This window comes from Microcaecilia unicolor, chromosome 6 (assembly GCF_901765095.1).
Source record: "Microcaecilia unicolor chromosome 6, aMicUni1.1, whole genome shotgun sequence".
NCBI lineage: Eukaryota > Metazoa > Chordata > Amphibia > Gymnophiona > Siphonopidae > Microcaecilia > Microcaecilia unicolor.
Genome location: NC_044036.1, coordinates 40,538,738 through 40,562,752, shown reverse-complemented (window position 1 = coordinate 40,562,752; position 24,015 = coordinate 40,538,738). Strand labels below are relative to the sequence as shown.

The 24,015-nt window shown below is 44.3% G+C and overlaps 1 protein-coding gene across 1 annotated transcript in view; it reads right to left on the bottom strand.

Annotated features, from left to right (window-relative positions):
- ROR1 (receptor tyrosine kinase like orphan receptor 1) overlaps positions 1-23,117 on the bottom strand; it is a 439,308-nt gene extending 416,191 nt beyond the window's left edge. The window contains exon 1 of the mRNA XM_030206495.1: positions 22,945-23,117. Within this exon, the coding sequence (XP_030062355.1) occupies positions 22,945-23,035 (91 nt within the window). The 5' untranslated portion in view covers positions 23,036-23,117. The remainder of the gene's footprint in view (positions 1-22,944) is intronic.
- Between the last annotated feature and the right edge of the window lie 898 nt (positions 23,118-24,015).

Below are 24,015 nucleotides of genomic sequence, written 5' to 3'. Positions count from 1 at the left end.
GCTAATGAGCCACTTAACATCAATAACTGGGTGCTAACAACCAACCGTTGACGTTAAATGGAACCCACTAAAATTTGCGTATGCATCTGGCTATGCTGTTCTGTAAGGTATGGCTTTTAGCTCTAATAGTGTGTAACTCAAAAGGGGGTGTGGCCATGAGACGGGCAGGGACGTGTCAGGGACGTTCTGAAAAGTTATGTGGAAAATCTACACTACCCAAGCTGTAAAGGACTTAAATAGAAATCTACCTACGCATCCAGTTTTTCCTACATAAGCACACAACTGTGAAACGCATTACCAAAAGCCTTGAAAACGACGTACGACCACCTAAACTTCCGGAAAACACTAAAAACCAACCTGTTTAAAAAGGCATACCCTCCCGATCCAACTTAAATGCCTGACCTAGGCTACACAAGAAAACTAAAGCATGTAATGGACATAACACAACTCTACGATTCCACAGCATCACATTTTATTTGTTCACACCGGAGTCTGCAAACGCCTCTCCGGCACTATGCAAGCCACATTGAGCCTACAAATAGGTGGGAAAATGTGGGATACAAATGTAGCAAATAAATAAAATAAATAAATTGTTACAGAATACTGCCTCAGTGTGCCTAACTTGGGCTCCAACATTTACACCAGGTTTCAGCAGGCATAGGTCTGGTGCCAACAGCTAGGCATGGGAATTGGCGCTGTGCATGATTCTATAAAGGGCGCTTGCTCTTTATAAAGGTCACACCTAGTGCCGATTGTTTCCTGGCAATGAATTATGAGCACCATTTATTAATGTATTCCTTGGTGCCTAAGATACTACTACTACTTATCATTTCTATAGCGCTACAAGGCATACGCAGCGCTGTACACCATACACAAAAGACAGTCCCTGCTCAAAGAGCTTACAATCTAGATAAGACAGGTAAACAGACAGAACAATTAAGGGTAAGGGAATAAAGAGGTGAGGATAGAGGACAGGGTAAGTGAGTTAGGAGTCAAAAGCAGACGTGAGTGAGAGATTCTACCTCAAATCCAGTGAACCTGACTGATTTTCTTCAAAACTCATTAGAAACAATAACAGAAAGAACCACTATGATGGTAACATTTGCTCTTGAATTCGACCGTAATAACATCTTCAAATTGTATTTCCGTCATATAAATGAAAACTTTCTTGGCTCAAAAATTCAAATATTTCCCGATCTGTCCAGAGACACCCAAAAAAGAAGGAAAGAATTTCTTCAGTTGAAATCTAGGGTACTTAATCTAGGGGGAACTTTTCTGCTTAGGTATCCCTGCAGATGCATGATTGTATATAATTCTTCAAATTATATTTTCTTCGACCCAGGAAAGTTACTTGAATTCTTATCTGGTAAAGAGTGAGTCTCTAAGCCCTGAATGATAATACTATGCATCGGCTGAGCTCAAATATATATGCTTCTGCTTTTATTAATTATTTTTTTCCTTTGTTTATTGTTGAATTTCTTTGTACTTGGATCATACTGTGGACTAAATGTGAATGATTTTATTTTTCTTCTTTAATAACATTTGTTTTTGGAATATTTCTGGATTACTATATGTTTATGTTTAGGCATGAATGTAAAATGAAAATTCATAAAATAAAAAAATAAAAATAAAAAAAAAAGCAGGCGTGAGGTGCAGCGAGACAAAAGGAGCGGAGTCTTGAAGATAGTCAATCTTCTTGCTTAAGACTTACAACAGCCTCAGTTACAGAATCCACAATTTCTGTAAACTTGTGAATTAATTAGGGTCTTGTCAATAAGCTGTCTCCCACTATAAGACCACTGGTCAGTCACTTCCTGCAAACTTAGGTTTTCTTCTCTACAAATCAGGTAGCACCCTATACACAATGGGATCAATATTCAAAGCAATTTAACTGGCCAGGAAAGGCAGGTTAAATTTGTTTGTGAGGGCTACTCACCGATACTTAGTGACCCGTAACTGGTTAGTGCCACTGAAAATCAACACTAACCGCTAAAGCCATTGCTGGCTATTTTGTGGGTGATCCAGGAGCGGAGTCAGCACTTATGCCATTAAGGGCTAGATTCCATATATCTCACCTAAAAAATCGGCACGAAAAAAAATACACCTAAATTTAGTCACGGGCAGTTACACCAGATCAAAGTTGATGTAAATGCCAATGCCTAAATTACGCATGGACCAGATGTTTTCTAGAACAAAGTGCAGAGTTCTTAGAAATGCCCATGACCTGCCCATTCCATGTCCATGGCCACACCCCCTTTTCAGCTATGCAACTTAGAATTTACATGCACTGTTTTACAAAATACGCTTAGACAGTTGTGTGCGTAAATTCTAATTAATGCCAATTATAGGCTTATTTTCGAAAGAGAAGGGCGCCCATCTTTCGACACAAATTGGGAGATGGGCATCCTTCTCCCAGGGTTGCCCAAATCGGCATAATCGAAAGCTGATTTTGGCCGTCCTCAACTGCTTTCCGTCGCAGGGACGACCAAAGTTCACGGGGCAGGTCGGAAGCATAGCGAAGGTGGGAGTGGGGCGTGCTTAACACATGGGCATCCTCGGCCGATAATGGAAAAAAGAAGGGCGTCCCTGATGAGCACTTGGGCGACTTTACTTGATCCATTTTTTCTTGTGATGAAGCCTCAAAAAGGTGCCCAAACTGACCAGATGACCACCGGAGGGAATCGGGGATGACCTCCCCTTACTCCCCCAGTGGTCACCAACCCCCTCCCACCCTAAAAAAAACTTTTAAAATATTTTTTGCCAGCCTCTATGCCAGCCTCAAATGTCATACTCAGGTCCCTCGCAGCAGTATGCAGGTCCCTGGAGCAGTTTTGTGGGTCCAAGAAAGCACAAAGGCAGACGGTCTGCAAACTCCAAGATGGAAAACAAAAAGAGCAGATCGTGTGGAAAAGAAATGCAATTTATTTAAACAATACAACAATATTTATATGAGTACAAACAGCCCGACACAGGCCGTGTTTCGCCCAACTGGGCTGCTTCAGGGGCTATACAGAAAATCCTTTGTTGCCAAAATCTAAGGCAAACTGTAGAAATCATGCATCAAGGTTTGGTTTGGAAAAAAACAGCTGAGTCAGAGATTTCAAAACATGGTCCACTGATATAAAGCCAGTGCTTCGGTCGCTTATCTCTGAGTTTGCAAACAAAGGATTTTCTGTATAGCCCCTGAAGCAGCCCAGTTGGGCGAAACACGGCCTGTGTCGGGCTGTTTGTACTCATATAAATATTGTTGTATTGTTTAAATAAATTGCATTTTTTTTCCACACGATCTGCTCTTTTTGTTTTCCATCTTGCAGTTTTGTGGGTGCAGTGCACTTCAGGCAGGCGGACCCAGGTCCATCCCCCCTACCTGTTACACTTGTGCTGGTAAATGTGACCCTTCAAAACCCACCAGAAACCCACTGTACCCACATCTAGATGCCCCGCTTCACCCCTAAGGGCTATGGTACTGGTGTACAGTTGTGGGTAGTGGGTTTTGGGGGGCTCAGCAAACAAGGTAAGGGAGTTATGCACTTGGGAGCAATTTGTGAAGTCTACTGCAGTGCCCCCTAGGGTGCCCGGTTGATGTCCTGACATGTCAGGGGGACCAGTGCACTACGAATGCTGGCTCCTCCCATGACCAAATGGCTTGATTTGGTCGTTTCTGAGATGGGCGTCCTCGGTTTCCATTATCGCCGAAAATCAGAAATGACCAAGTCTAAGGACGACCATCTCTATGGTCAACCTAAATATCAGGATTTGGGGACGTCCATCTTGTTTCGATAATACGGGTTTCCCCGCCCCATCACGGGGCCGTCCTGCGAGGCCGTCCCCAGGAAAACCTGGGCGTCCCTTTCGATTATGCCCCTCCACGTGTCAATAATTTCTTGTTAATTGACAATTATTGGCGCTGATTGGCTTGTTAACTAAGTTGCACGCGCAAATCTTGAACACAACCGGATTTGCACACACAACTTGAGTCACACTATATAGAATCCATGGGATAGTGCCAATATTCAGCACTTAACTAAACTAACTGGACAAATCAGATTGCATAAGACTCAGTCCTAACTATATCCAGTTTAACTTAGGCAGTTAAGTGCTGACTATCACGTTTAACTGGATAAGGGATAGCCGGCTGCAAAAACCCGGATATTCAATGCCTGGTGTTGAATACCTTGACATAATTCCAGTGATAGCCGAAAAAATGCTGACCGCCACCAGCTGAATATTTATGCCAATGATTTATTGAGATTATGAAGGTAATTAATCAACCCTTCCCAGGGACATACTAATTGCCACTCTGCCAGTTCCTTCATCCTGCTCCCTCACTTCTTTCCTTTTTAGTAGCTTTTGGTTGTGGGAGATGAATTTATCTGACTCAACCAACTTTTCTATAAGAACAGGCACAATTTTGACATATAATCTAAAAAAAAAACCCAACAACAACAACAAAAGAAAGTGAAGTGGCTGCCTTTTGTTTAAGATTATATTAACCAATCTTGTACCATGCACCGCATTTTCATTCTCTTGTGGGTGACCACAAGAGGTAAAGGTCAGGAACACTGTCGATCGGTAACTCACATGGCACCTTCTCAGGGCAGCGGAGGTCATACATCAGAAGGACCTATTGAGAAGAGAATTCCTCGTACTACAAGTCTGCTTGATGAATTTGTCTTTGCTTAGGAGGATTGGGAGAGTGTGGGAAGCGAAGGAGGGGAGCATTGTTTTTAAGAGTTCTTCAGAAGAGTGTAGCTTGGCATTCAGTTTTCAGCTGCATTCAGTTCTGGTCGCCGTATCTCAAAAACGATACAGTGGAATTAGAAACGTTTCAAAGAAGAGCGACCAAAATGATGGAAAGGCTAAAGAGGTTAGAGCTTGGAAAACAGACAGCTGAGGGGGGATATGATTGAGGTCTATAAAATCCTTGTGTGGTGTAGAACGAGTAGAAGTGAATCGATTTTTCACTCTTTCAAAAAGTACAAAGACTAAGGACACTCAATGAAGTTACATGGAAATAGTTTTAAAATGAATTGGATTATTTTTTCACTCAAAGAAGTTAAGCTCTGGAACTCATTGTCGGAGGATGTGGTAATAGCAGGGTCACAGAGAGACTGAACCAGGCCCAGGGCAGGGCCGCCGCCGCCGGGCACAGGGCAGGGCCACTTCCTCCCCCCCACCAAGTCGACGATCGCTGCCATCCCCACTGATCTCTGCCACTGCTGAAATACCTTGACTGGCGGGGATCCCAGGCCCCACCAGCAGAAGACGTCTTCTTCCTCCAGCGCTGACTGCCTGCCCCTGCAGCTGCTTTTCCTCTCAGGGCATGTTCGGTTTCAAAACCGAGCATGTGCGCCTGAGAGGAAAAGCAGCCTCTCAGCAATGGGCAAAAGAGAAGCGCTGGAGGAAGCTCCAGGTCCTCCCCAGCCTTCAAGGGGGGCCCGGCTTCCCTCTCCTGCTCCTGTCGGGATGCAATCACTCGGGTCCTGTCAGGCGCAGGAGAGAGAGAGACCCCGGCGCCAGGCCCCCCTTGGAGGCCCAGGCCCGGGGAATTTTACTCCCCGTGCCCCCCCTCTTAGTGGCCCTGAGTAATAGCGGCTAGTGTACCTGGTTTTAAAAAAGGGTTGGACACGTTCCTGGAGGAAAAGTCCAGTCTGCTATTGAAAGAGACAAGGGGAAGCCACTCCTCGCCCTGGGATTGGTAGAATGGAATGTTGCTACTATTTGAGATTCTGAATGGAATGTTGCTATTCTTTGGGATTCTGGAATCTTGTTTCTATTTGGGATTCTGGAACGTTGCTACCATTTGGGTTTCTGCCAGGTACTTGTGACCTGGATTGGCCACTGTTGGAAGCAGGATACTGGGCTAGATGGACCATTGGACTGATCCAGTATGGCTATTTTATGTGCTTATGGTCACAGTCGCAGGATGCACTAAATATTGAATCACATGTTTGAAAATGATTCCCTGTTTCAATGGGGCAAAGAGCCAGCATTATTCACACTGCACATTCGTAGACACAAGAGACCAAGTAAAGAAAATGGCCCATAAATAAAGAAGAAGGTGGATGGTGATATAATTCAATTTACTTCCACTAGTGATGGAGTGACCCATAACTGATAGAAGAACTTGAGTTCCAAAAGGTTATTCCTTCCTATGGGAAAAGAAACATTACACCGCTGCACACCATAAAGTACATTACAGAGGCACACACCAGGTTTCAATTACCCTCCATCTCTGTTCTTTAAATTTCTTTATTTTAAACAAGGAAATACAAGTTTGTATGGCTTTCCAGAGAGAGCTGCCCCCAGTACTATAAATACGCTCTACCAAGATAAAACGTCTACTGAAAGATAAGCGAAACAAATGAACGTTTCACTACAGTGTGGGATTTTATCAGATTATTGAACAGATATTTTTTAAGCTGATGTCTGGAACCCTAAAGCAAGACTTAATTTTCTTGCTCCCAGGCATCGTTTCAGATAATACTTTTTTTATTGACTGGAAAAATCAAAGCTTTCTTTCTTCCCACGTTCTGCTCCTTTGGGTCTCCTGCCCTGTTGAAACCTGGCTCAGCTCAGCCTATGGCACTGTAGCTACTTGGGCAGAGGGCACAGAGAGACTGCCACCAGTTTTACTCCCTCTATCTCTTCTTCTTTGGTCTACATAAGTATTGCCACATTAGGACAGACCAAAGATCCATCAAGCCCAGTATCCTGTTTCCAACAGTGGCTAATCCAGGTCACAAATATCTGGCAAGATCCCAAAAAAGTTCAATACGTTTTATGCTGCTTATCCCAGAAATAAGCAGTGGATTTTCCCCAAGTCAATTTAGTAATGGTCTATGGACCTTTCCTTTAGGAAGCTGTCCAGATCTTTTTTAAACCCCGCTAAGCTAACCGCCTGTAGCCCAGCCACTGCACTAAGAGCCTTCAGGTTGCAGCACAACCATGACTCCCAGAGTCCTTGCAGGAAACGACCAGACCACTGTTCCCTCTAAGCTGAGCAGACAGTTCATCTTGCCAGAGAACCTGGTAGGATCGATCCGAGAGATATCTTGTGTACTAAAACTAATAAAATGGTGATTATTTTAGAAGCACCCCCCCCCCCCCCCACACACACACACATATGCATTTACACATGTAGACTGGCATGCACACATACAAGCCATTTTGAAAAAGGGGCTATTTACATGTAGTGATGCACACCACGTTTAATATTCCAAGTGAGGATGTGGAGAAAGAATGGTTAGGGCGAGTCTACAAGATGAACATGGATTCCCCATCTTACAAGGGGAATCCACATGGATGACAGAAAAACTGGACACAGCACTTAGACCTCTGAGGCACAAAAAAGGAGCCGATGCAAAGGCCGAGGTCAGGCTGTAATATTACTGATACCTTTTGACTGGGTTTGCAGGCCAGTGGTTCCCAAACCTGATCCCGGAGGCACCCCAGCAAGTCAAGTTTTTCGGATATCCACAATGAATATTCATGAGAGAGATCTGCGTGCAAATATCTCTCGAGAATATTCATTGTGGCTATCCCAAAACCCCGACTGGCTGAGGTGCCTCCAGGACCAGGTTTGAGAACCACCATCAGAATTTAAGAAGAAATGATCCACTGTTGTTTGCACGAGTAGGTTTGCAATTGCAAAATCCTGTTGCAGGTTTTGCTGCTTCATTTGGTTTACTGAGGAATCATCATTTACATCTTCCTTCTGCTTTTACTTTTTACTTTTAACTGCAAGAATCAGATGTACCTGACTAAAAGTAAAAGTAGCAAACATTGGTGAAATAATTAATTCAAAGTAACAAATGTTTCCTGTACTTCTTTACAAGTAAAATTGACAAAATATTTACTTAAGCACAGTAACTAGTTACATTTACTTAGTTACTATACAACACTGGCATCTGATGACCCCCCCCCCCCCCATCCCTCTCCTGACAGCTGATCCCCCAACCCTTCTCTAAGGTATGAAAAGCCTTGCCTCCACCCACCCCCAGAGGGCTCTGGGGAGATCCCACCCCAGCTTCTCTTTTCCCTGTGTTCCTCTAGCTAAATCTATTTTGTTTTTTTTAATAAAAACTCTTTGATTACCTTACTACCAGGCACCAACTCTGATCTTAGAAGATCACAAACAGATCTAACTTTCACAGTGATTAAATAGCACAAATTAATTTGGTTCTTAGCTCAGATTCATGCAAATCTATCTCACAAATATGCTGTACACATTTCAGCTAATGTCTTCAAAATATTAACTTGTCTTTTTCTAGGTTCTGTTGCCTTCTCAAATATTTTATTCCTGGTTCCCATTACATATCCCACACTAGCCTCATGCGTTCAGTGTTGCTTACAAAATAAGAATTTATACTAATTTACTGGGGTACCTACAATAAATCGGTTTTACCAATTGTACATCTCAAACTACCACAAAATCCTTTTAAAATAACACATAATTTTTATATTTTTATTAAGCTTATATTAAATATAGTGAATAGTGCTCAGAACTGAGTGCATATCATAAACTAGAAGCCATCTCCTTTGATACCACCATCATTGCACTAAAGTCCACTTCCCTACCGATGACTATAACAAACGTTCATAGATATGAAAGATCAACTTCTGATGGATTATCCGTAAATTCAAAGTTCTAATCAGAAGTTCAAAAATCCAACTTATCTGTAGGTTTAAATGTCCTCTTGTGCAAAATACGAAACGAGGCATCCCCAGGAAATTCAGGACTTAACAAAGATCTGGGTTTTCTAGCCCATTATAAACCATAAAGTCGTATTGCTCTGTTTGTCACCCTCCTCTCACCTATCCACCCCCATCCTGTTAGACTGTCACTGAAATGCTTTGATGTTCCCATGCATATCTCCTGGACTCTCACCTATCCTATTCTTCTTCTGCAGAATGGTCTAATGTTTGGCAATTAAAATTCAATGCGAAGAAATGCAAAGTAATGCACTTAGGGAGTAGAAATCCACGGAAGACGTATGTGTTAGGCGGGGAGAGTCTGATAGGTACGGACGGGGAGAGGGATCTTGTGGTGATAGTATCTGAAGACCTAAAGGCGATGAAACAGTGTGACAAGGCGGTGGCCATAGCTAGAAGGTTCCTAGGCTGTATAGAGAGAGGTGTGACCAGCAGAAGAAAAGAGTTTTTAATACCCCTGTATAAGACGTTGGTGAGGCCCCACCTGGAGTATTGTGTTCAGTTTTGGAGGCCGTATCTTGTGAAGGATGTGAAAAAAATGGAAGGGGTGCAAAGAAAAGCTACGAGAATGGTATGGGATTTGCGTTACAAGACGTATGAGGAGAGACTTGCGGACCTGAACATGTATACTCTGGAGGAAAGGAAAAACAGGGGTGATATGATACAGACGTTCAAATATTTGAAAGGTATTAATCCGCAAACGAACCTTTTCCGGAGATGGGAAGGCGGTAGAATGAGAGGATATGAAATGAGATTGAAAGGGGGCAGACTCAAGAAAAATGTCAGGAAGTATTTTTTCACGGAGTGGTGGATGCTTGGAATGCCCTCCCGCGGGAGGTGGTGGAAATGAAAACGGTAACGGAATTCAAACTTGCGTGGGATAAACATAAAGGAATCCTGTTCAGAAGGAACGGATCCTCAGGAGCTTAGCCGAGATTGGGTGGCCGAGCCGGTGGTTGGGAGGCAGGGATAGTGCTGGGCAGACTTATACGGTCTGTGCCCTGAAAAGGACAGGTACAAATCAAGGTAAGGTATACACAAAAAGTAGCACATATGAGTTTACTAGTAAAAAAGCCCCGTTTCTGATGCAAATGAAACGGGGGCTAGCAATGTTTTCTTCTGTGTGCATGTGGGAGTGTATGTGTCCCTGCCCTCTGGCCTCTCTCCCCTCCCCCCTCTGAGTCCTTCACTGTTACAGAGCCAGTGATTTGATTTCGTGCTCTGTTTTCCTTCACTGACTGTGTTATAGAGAGGGCGGGGCAGAAACTCATAGGGAAACCGGATATCTCGCCCCCTTCACACTTCCGGCTGGAGGCTTCATAGAACGTTGGTGTTGCCTTTTATAGAGAGAGATCTTGTTGGGCAGACTGGATGGACCGTGCAGGTCTTTTTCTGCCATCATCTACTATGTTACTATGTATGTTACTATCCTGTTAGACTGTCACTGAAATGCTTTGATGTTTCACTTTTATATACTGTCATCTACCAACACTTGCTTATTTCCGATCTGACGAAGAAGGGCAACCTTTGAAAGCTAATCAAGAAATGTATTAAGTTATGTCCAATAAAAAAGGTATCATCTTATTTTCTTTTCCATGTTTTATTTTGTTTTATTTCTATTAATTAGCAGGAAATTAAGAAACACTAACAAAAGTATCACTGCTTATTATATAACAACATACTTTTTAAATTAAAAAAAAAGTCTTTAGCAACTAATGGAATCTATTAGAACTCATTTCACATCTAGGGACCCTTCTACTAAGCCACAGTAAAAAGTGGCCTGCGGTACCGCGGGTGATTCTTTTGGGTGTGCGCTAGGCCACTTTTTACCGCGGCTGGGAAAAAGGCAATTTTTTTAATGGGCCGAGAAATGGGCCTGTGCTACTATTAAAGCTAATTTGCGCCTATTTATGGCCTGAGCCCTTACCACCACCCACTGACTTAGCGGTTACGGGTTCACGTGCTACCCACGTGGTAACCATGCAGCACGCACCAACACGGGCATGCTGCCAGTTACCGCCAGGAATGTCCCGTGGTTGAAAATAGAAAACTATTTTCTAGCGCAGGATTCGGTGTGTGCCATAATTTGAATGACTGCCGGGCGCACGCGCTACCCCAGCAGTAGTGCCGACTTGGCGCGCTACCCACGTTAGCCCTCCCGTGGCTTAGTAAAAGACCCTGTAATAAGAGAACAGCCCAGAGAAGACAGTCTTATAACAATCTTCCTAGATTCAGGAGAATGGAAGAATAAAAATCTACGAGAAGATGGATCTAAATTTCTAGTAGATAGAAAACCAACATTACTCATATAGCCAGGGGCATATTCACATAAATTACAAAAAAAAAAAAGGTGCAAAGTTTTAAAATAATTTGTGGCTCAGCAGGTAACCAATGCAGCTTTAGGTATAAGGGTGTAATATGTTCATACTTTGAAATCTTAAAATTCAGTCTCACTGCTGTATTTAGCAAGATCTGGAGCTTCTTCAGTATTGACACCTTATGGCACAAATAAATAACATTGCAATGTGTTTATTTTTATTTTATTTTCAGCACTTGATATACCTGAGGTGCCTACAATTTCTATTATAGGTACTTTGCAATGTCCCTAATGGGCTCACAGTCTAAGTTATACATTGTACCTGGGGCAATGGAGGGCTAAGTGACTTGCCCAGGGTCACGCGGAGCTGCAGAGGGAATTAAACCCGGTTCCCCAGGATCTAAACCCACTGCCGACCATCAGGCAGCAGCGGGAATAATCAATATGGGCCATTACCATAGCTTGCACAATTAATCTAAAAGTGTCTTGATCACGCTTCCAAAGTAGCCTGAAGACCTTAACAGACACCATTTGTACATGAGGTTCAAACGTAAGACAATTATCAAACAAAATACCCAGTTTAGTTTGGCGAGGCGAGACTAATGCTTGGTGTAGCGGGTTGTGGACCTGGGGAACTGGGTTTGATTTCCGCTGCTGCCTGGTGGTCAGCAGTGAGTTGAGATCCTGGGGAACCAGGTTCAATTCCCTCTGCAGATCCATGTGACCCTGGGCAAGTGAATTACCCCCCTCCCCCCATTGCAATGTACTACTTAAGATTGTGAGCCCACTAGGGACAGATCCAGTACCTGTAAAATTAAACTGTAAACCGCTTAGGTCTGAGCGGTACATAAATACTGAAATGAAAAGAAAAACATTTTTACACAATATTTTATTTCCAATATAAGTGATGTACAGATGGTGCTACAGAACTTCCTTTACTCCTTGATTTAGTTCTTCCTGTTCTAGTCATTATGGATTTACACCAAACATAACTTTCCCAGAGCCCTGAAGCTGGAAAACGATTTTAGGAATCTTTAAGCATTAAAATCTCCTTGACAACAGTGGGGTCGCATTGATTTTTTTTGAATAATTTAATTATCTCTTCTTTTTCTTAGAAGTACTGATAATCCGAACACCCTATCAGTTCTCTTCCTTTCACCCTCATGTTTACGTAGATAGCAGTCATCATAGTATATGCTTTGATTTTTGCAGTGCTTTAGGAATGACCAAATTGGTACTGCGTACAAGCTAGCAAGGGAAAAGAGGAATGAAGTGTAAAATCCCTTCCTGGTATAAACTGAACCTTTCAGAACTCTACCAGGAAATTGCTGCTAGTCAGTGGGGAATTGTGACCTACATTAACTCTCTGTAACATATATCATGTGTTGTCTACCGAATGCATTAGGACACATTAGTAAATCTAATTTCTTTAATGAGAAGGCAAATTGTGGCTACCCAAGGCAGTTCCCCTGGCAAGGACTAACGTAGAAGGCAGAATAACACCACTGCATAGTCAAAAAAGACCATTGTACTCCATTCTTTGGGATGGAAATGACACAGCCATAGTACTGTTGTAAACCAAGGACCCTTTTGCTAAAGTGCGGTAGCATTTTACACTAAGAAGGCAACTCTTTATATTGGCCCTTCCATTTAGGTATGCCAATGCCGTACGCTGGGGTCCAATTCTATACCATTATAGAACACTTGTGTAAGTCAGCATGGACATGCCTCAGTGTAGGCGCACTCATGTATGCCATGTCAGTGGCAGGTGTAAATGGATGTGCCAACTGATAGCATTCTGAGAGATGCCCATGGCCACCCACGCTGTACCTTTTTGCAGTTATTTATTTATTTGTTACATTTGTATCCCACATTTTCCCACCTATTTGTAGGCTCAATGTGGCTTACATAGTACCGGAGAGGCCTTTGCAGGCTCCGGTGTGAACAAATACAGGGTGATGTTGTGGTAAGATCAAGTTCATGTGGCACAGCCACATTAGGGAATCGGAGAACGGAAGAGTTGTGTTATGTCCATTACGTGCTTTAGTTTGGTTGTGTTGCAGAGATTAGGCATTTAAGTTGGATTGGTAGGGTATGCCTTTTTAAACAGGTTGGTTTTTAGTTAGGCAATTATAGTGCTTAGGCACCCCCTTATAGAATAGCGACTGGGGCACATTCATGTGTAACTACCAATTATTGGCACCTATAACGCAAGTATCAAATTATCTCCTAAGTGCAGGCACTCCCAGCATCTTCCCTTCCGCTTACCACACAGGAAGTATGGCGATGGAGAGTGTGGATCCACTTACCACATCCTGCACTGGCGATGGTTAGTGCACGGAAGGTTTCCATGCGCTGACTGGACTGCACAGTTCCCCTCGGATTTTATAAAGTTCATCCAAATTTGGGCACGATCCCGAGATGCCTGCACAACTTAATTTAACAAGCCATTAGCACCCAACCGCTGGGTGCTAGCAACCAATTATTCATGTTAATTGGCACCAATTAGGGTTTGTGCATACCTATGTGTTATTCTATAATAATGGGCACTCAACTTTCGTAGTGCGTAACCCAAAAGGAAGCATGGCCATGAGAAGGGAATGGGTGGATCAGGGATGTTCCAAATACTTTGGCGCAGGGTTACAGGATATAGGGGATGCGTACCCAACTTGTACGCCGGGATTTACATCAGGCTTCAGCTGGTGTAAGTCCTCGCACCCAAAGTTGGGCGTGCAAATCAATTCTAAGCCCACAGCACTCTTCATTGAATAGCGTTGAGCACAGAGTTTACTGAATCCAGTCCTTCATGCCCATAACCCTCCCAATTTCCATCCCATTCCAGGGTAAGAGGTTAGTGTGTGAATTCACACTTGCTGTCATGCAGCATGTTACACTGCAGCTGCACACTAAAAGTTACCACACGTTAATTCATGTGGTAACTGCAGCAGCACTTTTCTTAACAAGGTCCTTAAATACAATACAATACAATATTTATTTATTTATAGCATTTATATCCCACAAGTTCCCACCCACGGGCAGGCTCAATGTGGCTTACAACAGTCTGTAAAAACATACATCAAGTCAGCAAACAATCAATTTCTTAGAAGTGTAAGAGAGAAAGGGTAAAAGCAAAGAGTAGTGTTGGTCAATATGACGCCTTGACAGAGACAGTTCAAAAGTAAGAGATGCTAGGCGGGATTTGAGCGTAAGCTCTTCCAAATAAAAAGGTCTTGAGGCGTTTTTTGAAGGTCGGGTGATCAGGAGTAAGTTTCACCAATTTAGGTAGACCATTCCACAAATGAGCGCTAATATAGGAGAAGGTGGATGCGTAGGTGGTCTTGTACTTGAGGCCACTATATACTGGGTAATGGAGATTTAGGTACGAACGAGCTGATCTGTGAGCGTTCCTAGGTGGCAAGTTGATTAGGGTGTCCATATATGCTGGGGCTTCACCGTAGATGATTTTATGCACCAGAGTACAAATTTTACAAGTGGTTCGGTCCTTGACAGGAAGCCAGTGCAGTTTGTCTACACGAAGATTGGTTGTATGAAACTCTTTGTCTGTTCCCTTTGATGCAAGATAATTGTCTACCATCCTTTTGTTTGTTAGAAATAAAGCCAAGGAGTCACCTAAAACTAGGTTGTTTTAGAGCCGGGTTTCTCAACCCGATCCTCGGGACCCGCCCAACTAGTCAGGTTTTTGAAATACCTGCAGTGAATATGCGCGAGAAAGATTTGCATACAATTGAGGTAGTGCATGCAAATGTATCTCACGCACAGGTCCCTGTGGGTATCCTGAAAACCTGGCTGTGTCCCAAGGACTGAGTTGAGAACCCCTGGTTTAGAATCATAGCCATAGGCCCTCTGGAGCAGTGGCGTAGGAAGGGGGGGGGGGCGGTGGGGCGGTCCTCCCCGGGTGCACGCCGCTGGGGGGGGGTGTCGGCTCCGCTGGTTCCCTGCTCCCTCTGCCCCGGAACAGGTTACTTCCTGTTCTGGGGCAGTGAGAGCAGGGAACCAGCGGAGCCGACACAGCTCCCAGCGACGTGCACTCGGGGCGGATCGGTGTTCCTGCCCACCCCCGCTTTCGTATGGCAGTAAGAATGCGCTCCGGGGGGGGGGGGGTGCGCAGCAGCGACCCGCCCCGGGTGTCAGCCGCCTTCGCTACAGCACTGCTCTAGAGACAGAATTCATTCACAGCTAATGCTCCTGCATTGGTTAAAGGCCTCAACCCTCACATGTCACCTTTACTAACAGCCAGGATAAGCCCTCACTCTCAAGGATTAAGGCAACATAGATGAACATTAAACATACACCAAAATCCTGGGTTAATATAAGCTACAAGTTTGGAGAAGCAGATTTAGAAAAGGACCCATTTAAAGCTTTCTTAGAAATGTCTTGCAGATAAATTAAATACCAAAGTCTGCAGTGAAACAAAGAACAAATAAGTTCCCTGAGGTGTGACACATGCAGAGAAACCTAATAACCTTCAGAGACCATGGAAGAACCCCTCCCCCCTCCCAGCATGAAATTCTTATGCATTTGTTAATTAGGTGAGAGTCTCCCATGGATGTAAGGAACATGCACAAACACAAGGGATACAAAATAGACCCCCCCCCCCCCCCCAAAAAAAAAAGTTCATAATTAAAATACAACACCGGCATCTAAGGCTTACAGTAGGGCCATTAGATTGTAAGCTCTCTTGAGCAGGGACTGTCCCTCCCCGTGTTTAAACTTGTACAGCGCTGCGTAACCCTGGCAGCGCTATAGAAATGCTAAGTAGTAGTAGTAGTAGTAGCAGAAAGTTTTGAACTCTAAATGCAAAACAGGTAAACCGCGATTCCTGTTGTGTTTGCATGCTGGGAATTTCCAAGACATTCTGATTGCTCTTCTTGACCCCAGCAAGAGCAAAAAGACCCCCAAATGCAGACTTTACCTCACCCTGCAGACTTGTAAGAAACCTGGAAAGCACCTGGGCTGACTGTGCCAGGGCTTCATTGTTTTTCTCTCACTGAAACTGCCCTGGGCACCTGAACCAGATGTCCAGCCTAAGCCACAGGCACTGAAACAGTGGTGAAATTCAAGAATGCACTGGACAGATACAAAGGGAGAATTTCAAATCAATGACGCCCAGATTTAGAAGCAAATCCAAGAAAACAGGAGGAACCTCCACGGAGAATCAAAGCAAAACAGCAAAAGTAGAGGCTGACAATTGTGCAAACGTGCAAACTAATAGGGAGATAATATCAAGAAGCAGTTTATTCAGAATACTCATATCAAGGACCCGACACGGTCCATGTTTCGGCGCCAAAGCACCTGCCTCAGGGGACACTAACACCTTTCTCCTGTCACAAAGTGTTGCTTGCTGATCGGTTGGCTGTTTCTTTGTTCTCTCTGTGGATTAACTTGTTTTTATAACCACATGTACACATAAAGGAGTGGCCTAGTGGTTAGGAGTGGCCTAGTGGTTAGGGTGGTGGACTTTGGTCCTGAGGAACTGAGTTCAATTCCCACTTCAGGCACAGGCAGCTCCTGGTGACTCTGGGCAAGTCACTTAACCCTCCATTGCCCCATGTAAGCCGCATTGAGCCTGCCATGAGTGGGAAAGTGCAGGGTACAAATGTAACAAAAATAAAATAGATACTATTGGAGATTCTAGATGGAATGTTGCTATTCCACTTCCAACATTCCATGTAGAAGCCTGCCCTTGCAGATCAGCAACGCAGCTGCGCAGGCTTCTGTTTCTGTGAGTCTGACGTCCTGCACGTATGTACATGCAGGACGTCAGACTCACAGAAACAGAAGCCTGCGCGGCAAGGGCAGGCTTCTACATGGAATGTTGCTAGTGGAGGAGTAGCCTAGTGGTTAGTGCAGTGGACTTTGATCCTGGGGAACTGAGTTCAATTCCCACTGCAGCTCCTTGTGACTCTGGGCAAGTCACTTAACCCTCCATTGCCCCATGTAAGCCGCATTGAGCCTGCCATGAGTGGGAAAGCGCGGGGTACAAATGTAACAAAAATAAAATAGATACTATTGGAGGTTCTACATGGAATGTTGCTATTCCACTAGCAACATTCCATGTAGAAGGCTGCGCAGGCTTCTGTTTCTGTGAGTCTGACGTCCTGCACGTACGTGCAGGACGTCAGACTCACAGAAGCAGAAGCCTGCGCGGCCACATTGGTGATCTGCAAGGACCGACTTCTACATGGAATGTCCATGTAGAATCTCAAATAGTAGCAACAGTGGAGGAGTGGCCTAGTGGTTAGGGTGGTGGACTTTGGTCCTGAGGAACTGAGTTTGATTCCCACTTCAGGCACAGGCAGCTCCTTGTGACTCTGGGCAAGTCACTTAACCCTCCATTGCCCCATGTAAGCTGCATTGAGCCTGCCATGAGTGGGAAAGTGCAGGGTACAAATGTAACAAAAATAAAAAAAATTCAAGCCAATCAGCTTCTTCTCAAAGAAAGCTGATTATGACCCCTGAGGCAGGTGCTTTGGTGCTGAAACACAGACCGTGTCGGGTCCTTGATATGAATATTCTGAATAAACTGCTTTTTGATATTATCTCCCTACTGGTTTGCACATTTGTCAGCCTCTACGTTTGCTGTTTTGCCCAGATTTAGGAACCAGGATGATCTACAGAATACTAGTTTAGCACACATTTCTCACCAAGCCCAACTGAGTGCAGTTAGGTGCGTACATGAAGATTCTATTCTATACAACCGCGCCTAATTTCTGGGAACGCCCCTGATCTGCACATGGCCACGCCCCCTTTGTGTACTATGCAGTGGCGTAGCCACAGGTGGGCCTGGGTGGGCCAGGGCCCACCAACTTAGGGCTTAGGCCCACCCAACAGTAGCACACATTTGGTGGTAGCTGGTGGGGATCCCAAGCTCAGCCAGCTGAAGACTTCCCCTTGATGGTAACGAAAACAGGACTCTCCATGATACCGGCACCTGCTCATGCTCTGTTTTCTGCACATGCCTGCTACAGACTGAAAAGGTGGAAAGAAGCGTTTTCCCACCTGCTGAGATATTTTTTGGGGGGGGGGGGGAGAACACTTGGTGCTCACCCACTTCTTGCCTAGGCCCGCCCAAAATCTGTAGTCTGGCTACGCCCCTGGTACTATGAAATTTAGGTGCATATGTTATAGAATAGAGGTAGAGCCCTGTATAACTCCTAATTACTGGCAATGAAGTGCTTGTTAATGCCAATAATTGTTAACACCTAACTGACGGATCTGGGGTCTGTGCCCAAATTTGGGTGACCTATACAGACTCCAGTGGTTGGACAGAGGGAGAGGTTTAGCGACGGAGTAAGACTTGTGATGAGCAACATTATGAGGAGACTGAGGAGACCAACTGGATTAACATTTATTTTTATAAGGCACACGAAAAACTGAAGCAGGCTTTACCTCTTTGATCTTTTCAATGAACTCTACATTTTCAGCAGTCCCCCCTAAATACAGCAAGAGGGACTTCATTAGGTCATCGAGTCTGGCCTCCTCTCCCATGGCAGATAAACATATAGGAAAAACATAGTAACATATAGTAGATGACGGCAGAAAAAGACCTGCATGGTCCATCCAGTCTGCCCAACAAGATAAACTCATATATGCTACATTTTGTGTATACCTTACCTTGATTTGTACCTGTCCTTTCCAGGGCACAGACCGTAGAAGTCTTGCCCAGCCCTGCCTCCCGCCACCGGCTCTGCCACCCAATCTCGACTAAGCTCCTGAGGATCCATTCCTTAGCCGAGATTGAGTGGCAGAGCCGGTGGCGGGAGGCGGGGATGGTGCTGGGCAGACCTATACGGTCTGTGCCAGAACCGGTGGTAGGAGGCGGGGCTAGTGGTTGTGAACTTCTATTTTATAAGATGAAAGAAGAACAAATGAGATCTAACCACGTTACAGTGTTTTTATAAATAGAAAAAGCCTTTTATAACATAGGCCAAGCTATATGGGGGTCATTTTAAACAGGGCACTTATTATAAGCCTTTTTTACAAAGGCAACATAGGAGCCTTTGTGCCTTTATTAAACATCCCAATAGCATGCAGATAACACCAAGTGTGGGCACGTATGCTATGCATGAACTTGCACTGTTCCCTCTAAACTGAGTGGGCGCCCTCCACCTACAGTCCTGCCAGTAGGAGGTGCTCTTTCACTACCACATTTTCAATAGTGAGGGACAGGCAAGATCTGCAGGACTCCAGGTGAACCCGTCGATCACTAGCAATTGAAAACACAATATTGAAGCACCGCCCCCTACTGGCTGCAATGCTGTTGGAGGACTCCCGCTCAGCTTAGAACACTGTACACAATATATATTCTACCTCTGCTCTGTGCAAACTGCGTCCCTGGGAATACTCACAAAAAACTAAGCGTGGTCTTTTGGTATGCCTTCCTTTTACATGCATCTGCATTCAGACAATTTTTATAAAAGCTCCATTCTGTATGTAAAATATTATAAACTTATCTCCATGTGTGAACTTATGAACATAAAGCTTGCGCGCATAGGTTCGTGGGACCTGAGGGTAGGCGATCCCAGAGGCAGGGCTAGGGAGGAGGGCAGTGCTTAGGTGGATACCTTATAAAACATCAAATATGCGCGCATGAGTATGAAAACTGTGCAACTTATATAACTACATACAGGAGAAGTTTCCAGCCCGCTATCAAACAAACAACACAATTAGCACCAGCCGCATTTCATAATCACAAGGCATCATTGAATGGAACGGCATGAGATATTTACTTATTATCGGAGATCTACATTAATCATTTTATGAGCCGATGCTCAGAACTCTGGTGTTGTAGGGAACAGCGTCGGGAAAAACTTTCCAAAGTTCAACACTAAAGGCCTGCTAATTATATGCGCGCTGTTAGCGTTGAGCATTGGGAAGTTAAACGGGGAAAATGTGCCTGGTGCGTGCGCACAAGAGTTGTGCGGTTAACACAGCTATTGCGCGCATGTACAGAAAACAGAAATTTGTAACAGTTTATGACAGCACGAGGACCAGATCTACAGAGACATTCTTCAATGGGATTTCACAGACACATTTTTCAACCTGAAGCTCAAGGAAGTACATTTTCTGAAGGACTGCCACAACGACCAGTTTCAAAAGAGACAATCATCTGTAGGGCTTCAAAATATGACAGGATTACACCACTTTTATACCAACTTCACTGGCTCCCAGTTGATGCCAGAATAAAATTTAAAATTTTTACCCTGACACACAAAGTTTTACATTTATAAATTCCATCGTACTTAGCAAATCTTATCTAGCCATATTCACCTATGCGAACACTTCGATCACTTACAGACAATAGACTAGTTATCCCTTCACCACAGAAGGCTAGATGGGAATCTACTAGAAACTCAGCTTTCTTTTTTTTAGCCCTTTCCCTCTGGAACTGTCTCCCTAAAAATCTTAGACTAGAAGAGTCCTACATTCAATTTCGTAAATTTTTGAAAACATATCTGTTTCAGAATACGTTCGAAAATAATCTGTGATAAAAGGCAGAATTAGGTAGAATGAATATGCAGTAAAATAACATAACAATTTATGCACTTGTTATGAATGGTTGTCCAGTATGTGTTGGTGTTGTTACCTTTTAGAATGGTTGTTTTAGCTTGCTGTGCTTTCCTATCATTTTGATGGAGTTCTTATATGTTTGTTTTTATTATGATTTTTATATTGCTATGTAAACCGTTCTGTTTTGTGAATACAATTTGAAACGATATAGTAAATGGATAAACGATAAACAATGACATTTTCATGCACAGAATGTTTTAGATTTTTTGGACTTCAGAAAAAAAATGATCCTTCTTTGAGAAATCCTCTCGTCAAATAACCCAATGCCAGCTCCGAGCTGGCTTTACGTTTCCAGCATTAGGGCAATGGGTTTTTTGAGCTGTTTCTCTGAGCATTGCTGATGATCTCATTTGCATCTCTATCCGACTACATTTTAATACTATTTCAGGTCATCTTTGGTGCCTATGTTGTCTCCAGCATTGGTGCCCTCTGAACATCCTGCACACTCTAACACCAGCGCTAGTTCGGCGCTAATCGGCTCTAGCATTGGCGTTAGGTTTTGAGCATCGGCCCATTAGGGAGGAAGGGAGACTTAGAGGCATATTTTCAAAGCACTTATGGGGTCTGTTGCAAAGGCAAGCTACTATTTTTAGTGCGTACTAAGTTTTCGTGCACGCTAAATGCTTGAACCAGCCATATATTCCTATGGGTATCTCTAGCATTTAGCGCATCCTTATTTTTAGCGCACACTAAAAACGCTAGCGTGCCTTTGTAACAGGACCCCTTAGCCTTACAAAGTTACGTATAACCTATAGAACTTTGTAAGTCTGGAAGGGGGTCTTTTACTAAAGATTAGCTGGAGTTATCTGCAGCTGGGCCCGTAGGAATAAAACGCACCCTGCTGCAGGTAACTCCAGCTAAGACCCCCTAAGTGCTTTGAAAAGGAGTCCCAAATTATACCGAAGGATATTCAGGACCTTAACAAAACTGGAAATCTGCACGAAACACGGTTAAAACAACAAAAGATAACATTAAAAACAAAAAAAGATAAACGTCTTACAAAAATGTTCAAAGCCAACAGGGCCATGAACACACAGCAGTTTCCATGAAAACCGGCTGCCAACCCACAGAGAAACACTGGTGTCCTATAATTGTACCGTATTCAAAACTTTTAATTGTGCAGAAAGCCCTGTCTAGTCAACTTAACTCGCACGAGGCAGCTACTTATCAACGTGGAATCTCATCCTAATAACTTTTCCAGTACCTGCTGCTTTTGCAAAAGTGCAATCGGGAAGCAGTGAACAAGTCATCATTTCACTATGAAACTTCACCTCCTCCCTCCAAAAAGTTCAAACAAACAAACAATCAACTACACAAGTACCAAATAGTTACACTAACTCTCAGACTGTACGGCTATGTTTTTCAGGTTAGATAAAAAGTCTCCGAAAGTCCGCTGCCCTGTACTAAAAAAGGATGGTTACCGTATTGCAAAACTATTTATTTATTATTTTCTGTAATCAAAGATTGTCAAGAGAGAGAGAAAAAAGAAACTTAGAAAAGATGAGCGCATGAATCAAAGCGTTACATTTTGGACAGTTGACATGTGGACTTCTTTCGAGGCCACAAGCCCCTGGTAAAAGAACACTAACTATGTTGCCCCTTGAGGTTACACGTTAAAAGTGAGGCTCAGCACCCCCGTGGGCTTGGCTCGACCTTATTTTGAGAAGAATGACTCGGTTGTCCTCCTAGAGAAAAGCCCATCCTCCCTCTCATTGTGTATCCGCACAGCCTGCAGGGGAAGGATTGCAGACTTCCCGCGGAGAAGAGAGGAAAAAAAAAATCTGGGGGCTTTCTTTATTAGGTTGAAGCAGGGGGGGGGGGGTTCTCTCTCTTTCCCTCTCTAAATGGTCCCATTGTCTTTCCGGCTTGCCAACTCAAGTGTGTGCTAAATGTTTCTTTTAAATCAACACTCATTAAGATTTTTAGACGTTCTAGGCTGCGTTGACAAATGCAAGCTGGGAAGTTGTCATTTCTGCCTGATCCTGCCCTGGGTGAAGTGTGTGCGTGCACTCCTGAGAACATGAACAGTTTGCGTTTGACTTTCTTGTCTGGGCCTTGACTCCTGACCGATTTACCAGATCTCAGGCTCTCGAGCTTTGCAAAAAAAAAAAAGGCTCAAACTCCAGGCAAAAACCTTCCCATCAAAATCCCAGCCCGGACGCCTCGTGGAGCCTGGCGGCATGTGATGGGCATAAGTGAGAGCATGCAACTGGCAAGGCTCATGCACAGGGGGGACTTGTGCCCACCATCAGCCGCCCCCCCCCCCTCCCCCGATGTGATGCCACAGCATCCCCTGGCTGCCCCGCTTTCTCAGCTCTTACCTTGGGCTCCGTATCTGCCAAATGCAACGTGCAGGAGCAGCAGCGCCAGCAGCTGGGCGCCGGAGATCTGCCATCTCTGGCCAGGGTACATTCCTCCCTCTCGGCGGAGCCAAGGACAGATCCCCCAGAAGGGTCCAGCGCGGCCGGATCGGCAGAAGGGTGACACGGGAGGCGGGGGGTGGGGGGGGGGGCGAGTAGCTGCCTTCCCGGGACTCCCCACTTGCTCTCTGGCGCTGGCCCCCTCCGCTGTGTACGTGGCCCCCGGGGCTGCTCGGCGCTCTTCTCCCGGCTGAGGCTCAGATGAGGGCTTTAAGTCAAATCTCTTGCTGTGCCCTGGGGTCGGAGTCTTCTTTCTCAGCAGCCCCTCACTTGTCACTTCCCCCCGTCTGCAAGAGCAGGCTGAGGCTGAGCTCAGCTCCTTCCAGTGGAGACAGGCGTGCAGCGCCCCCTGCTGGCGAGGAACGAGCGCAGCAGACTGGGACACAGCAAGAAAAAAAAAAAAAAGACCGAACTCTTAATCACGAATTTCCAGGAAATCAAATGAATCTTCCACGGTCCTCCCCCATCAGATACTCTTTATAAATGAGGACGGTTTGCCTGGGAAGAAGAAGAGACGGAAAGGGTCCAGGATCCAGGATCCAAAGCGATATGGATGTTTGGCAAGACCGGAGTCACTTTTCTTAGATCCCTCTGCTCGTTGCCCCTGACATACCGTAAGTTTCCCTTATCCGTTGGCAAATATTAGCTGTCGGTGACATACTACAGCACTCTCCTCGAAAAATCCTTCAGTACTAATTAGCTTCAAAGCGGAATGAAAGGATGGAAAGTAAGCAACCGTTCCCTCTTAGACCATATTACCCTCAAATTAAAATAAAAACAAACAGTCTAAGTAATTCATTAGTGCATGTGATAAATTGCTGATCTAAGCTAACTGTAGATTTAAATGTAACATGTTACTTATAGAGCGTAAGAATTAATTCTAAAATAAAGTCTTTTTGAGGTAAATAATTCATAGATTGCATCTAACGCTTTGATGAGACAAATAAAACCTCTCAGGAAACTGACACTGTT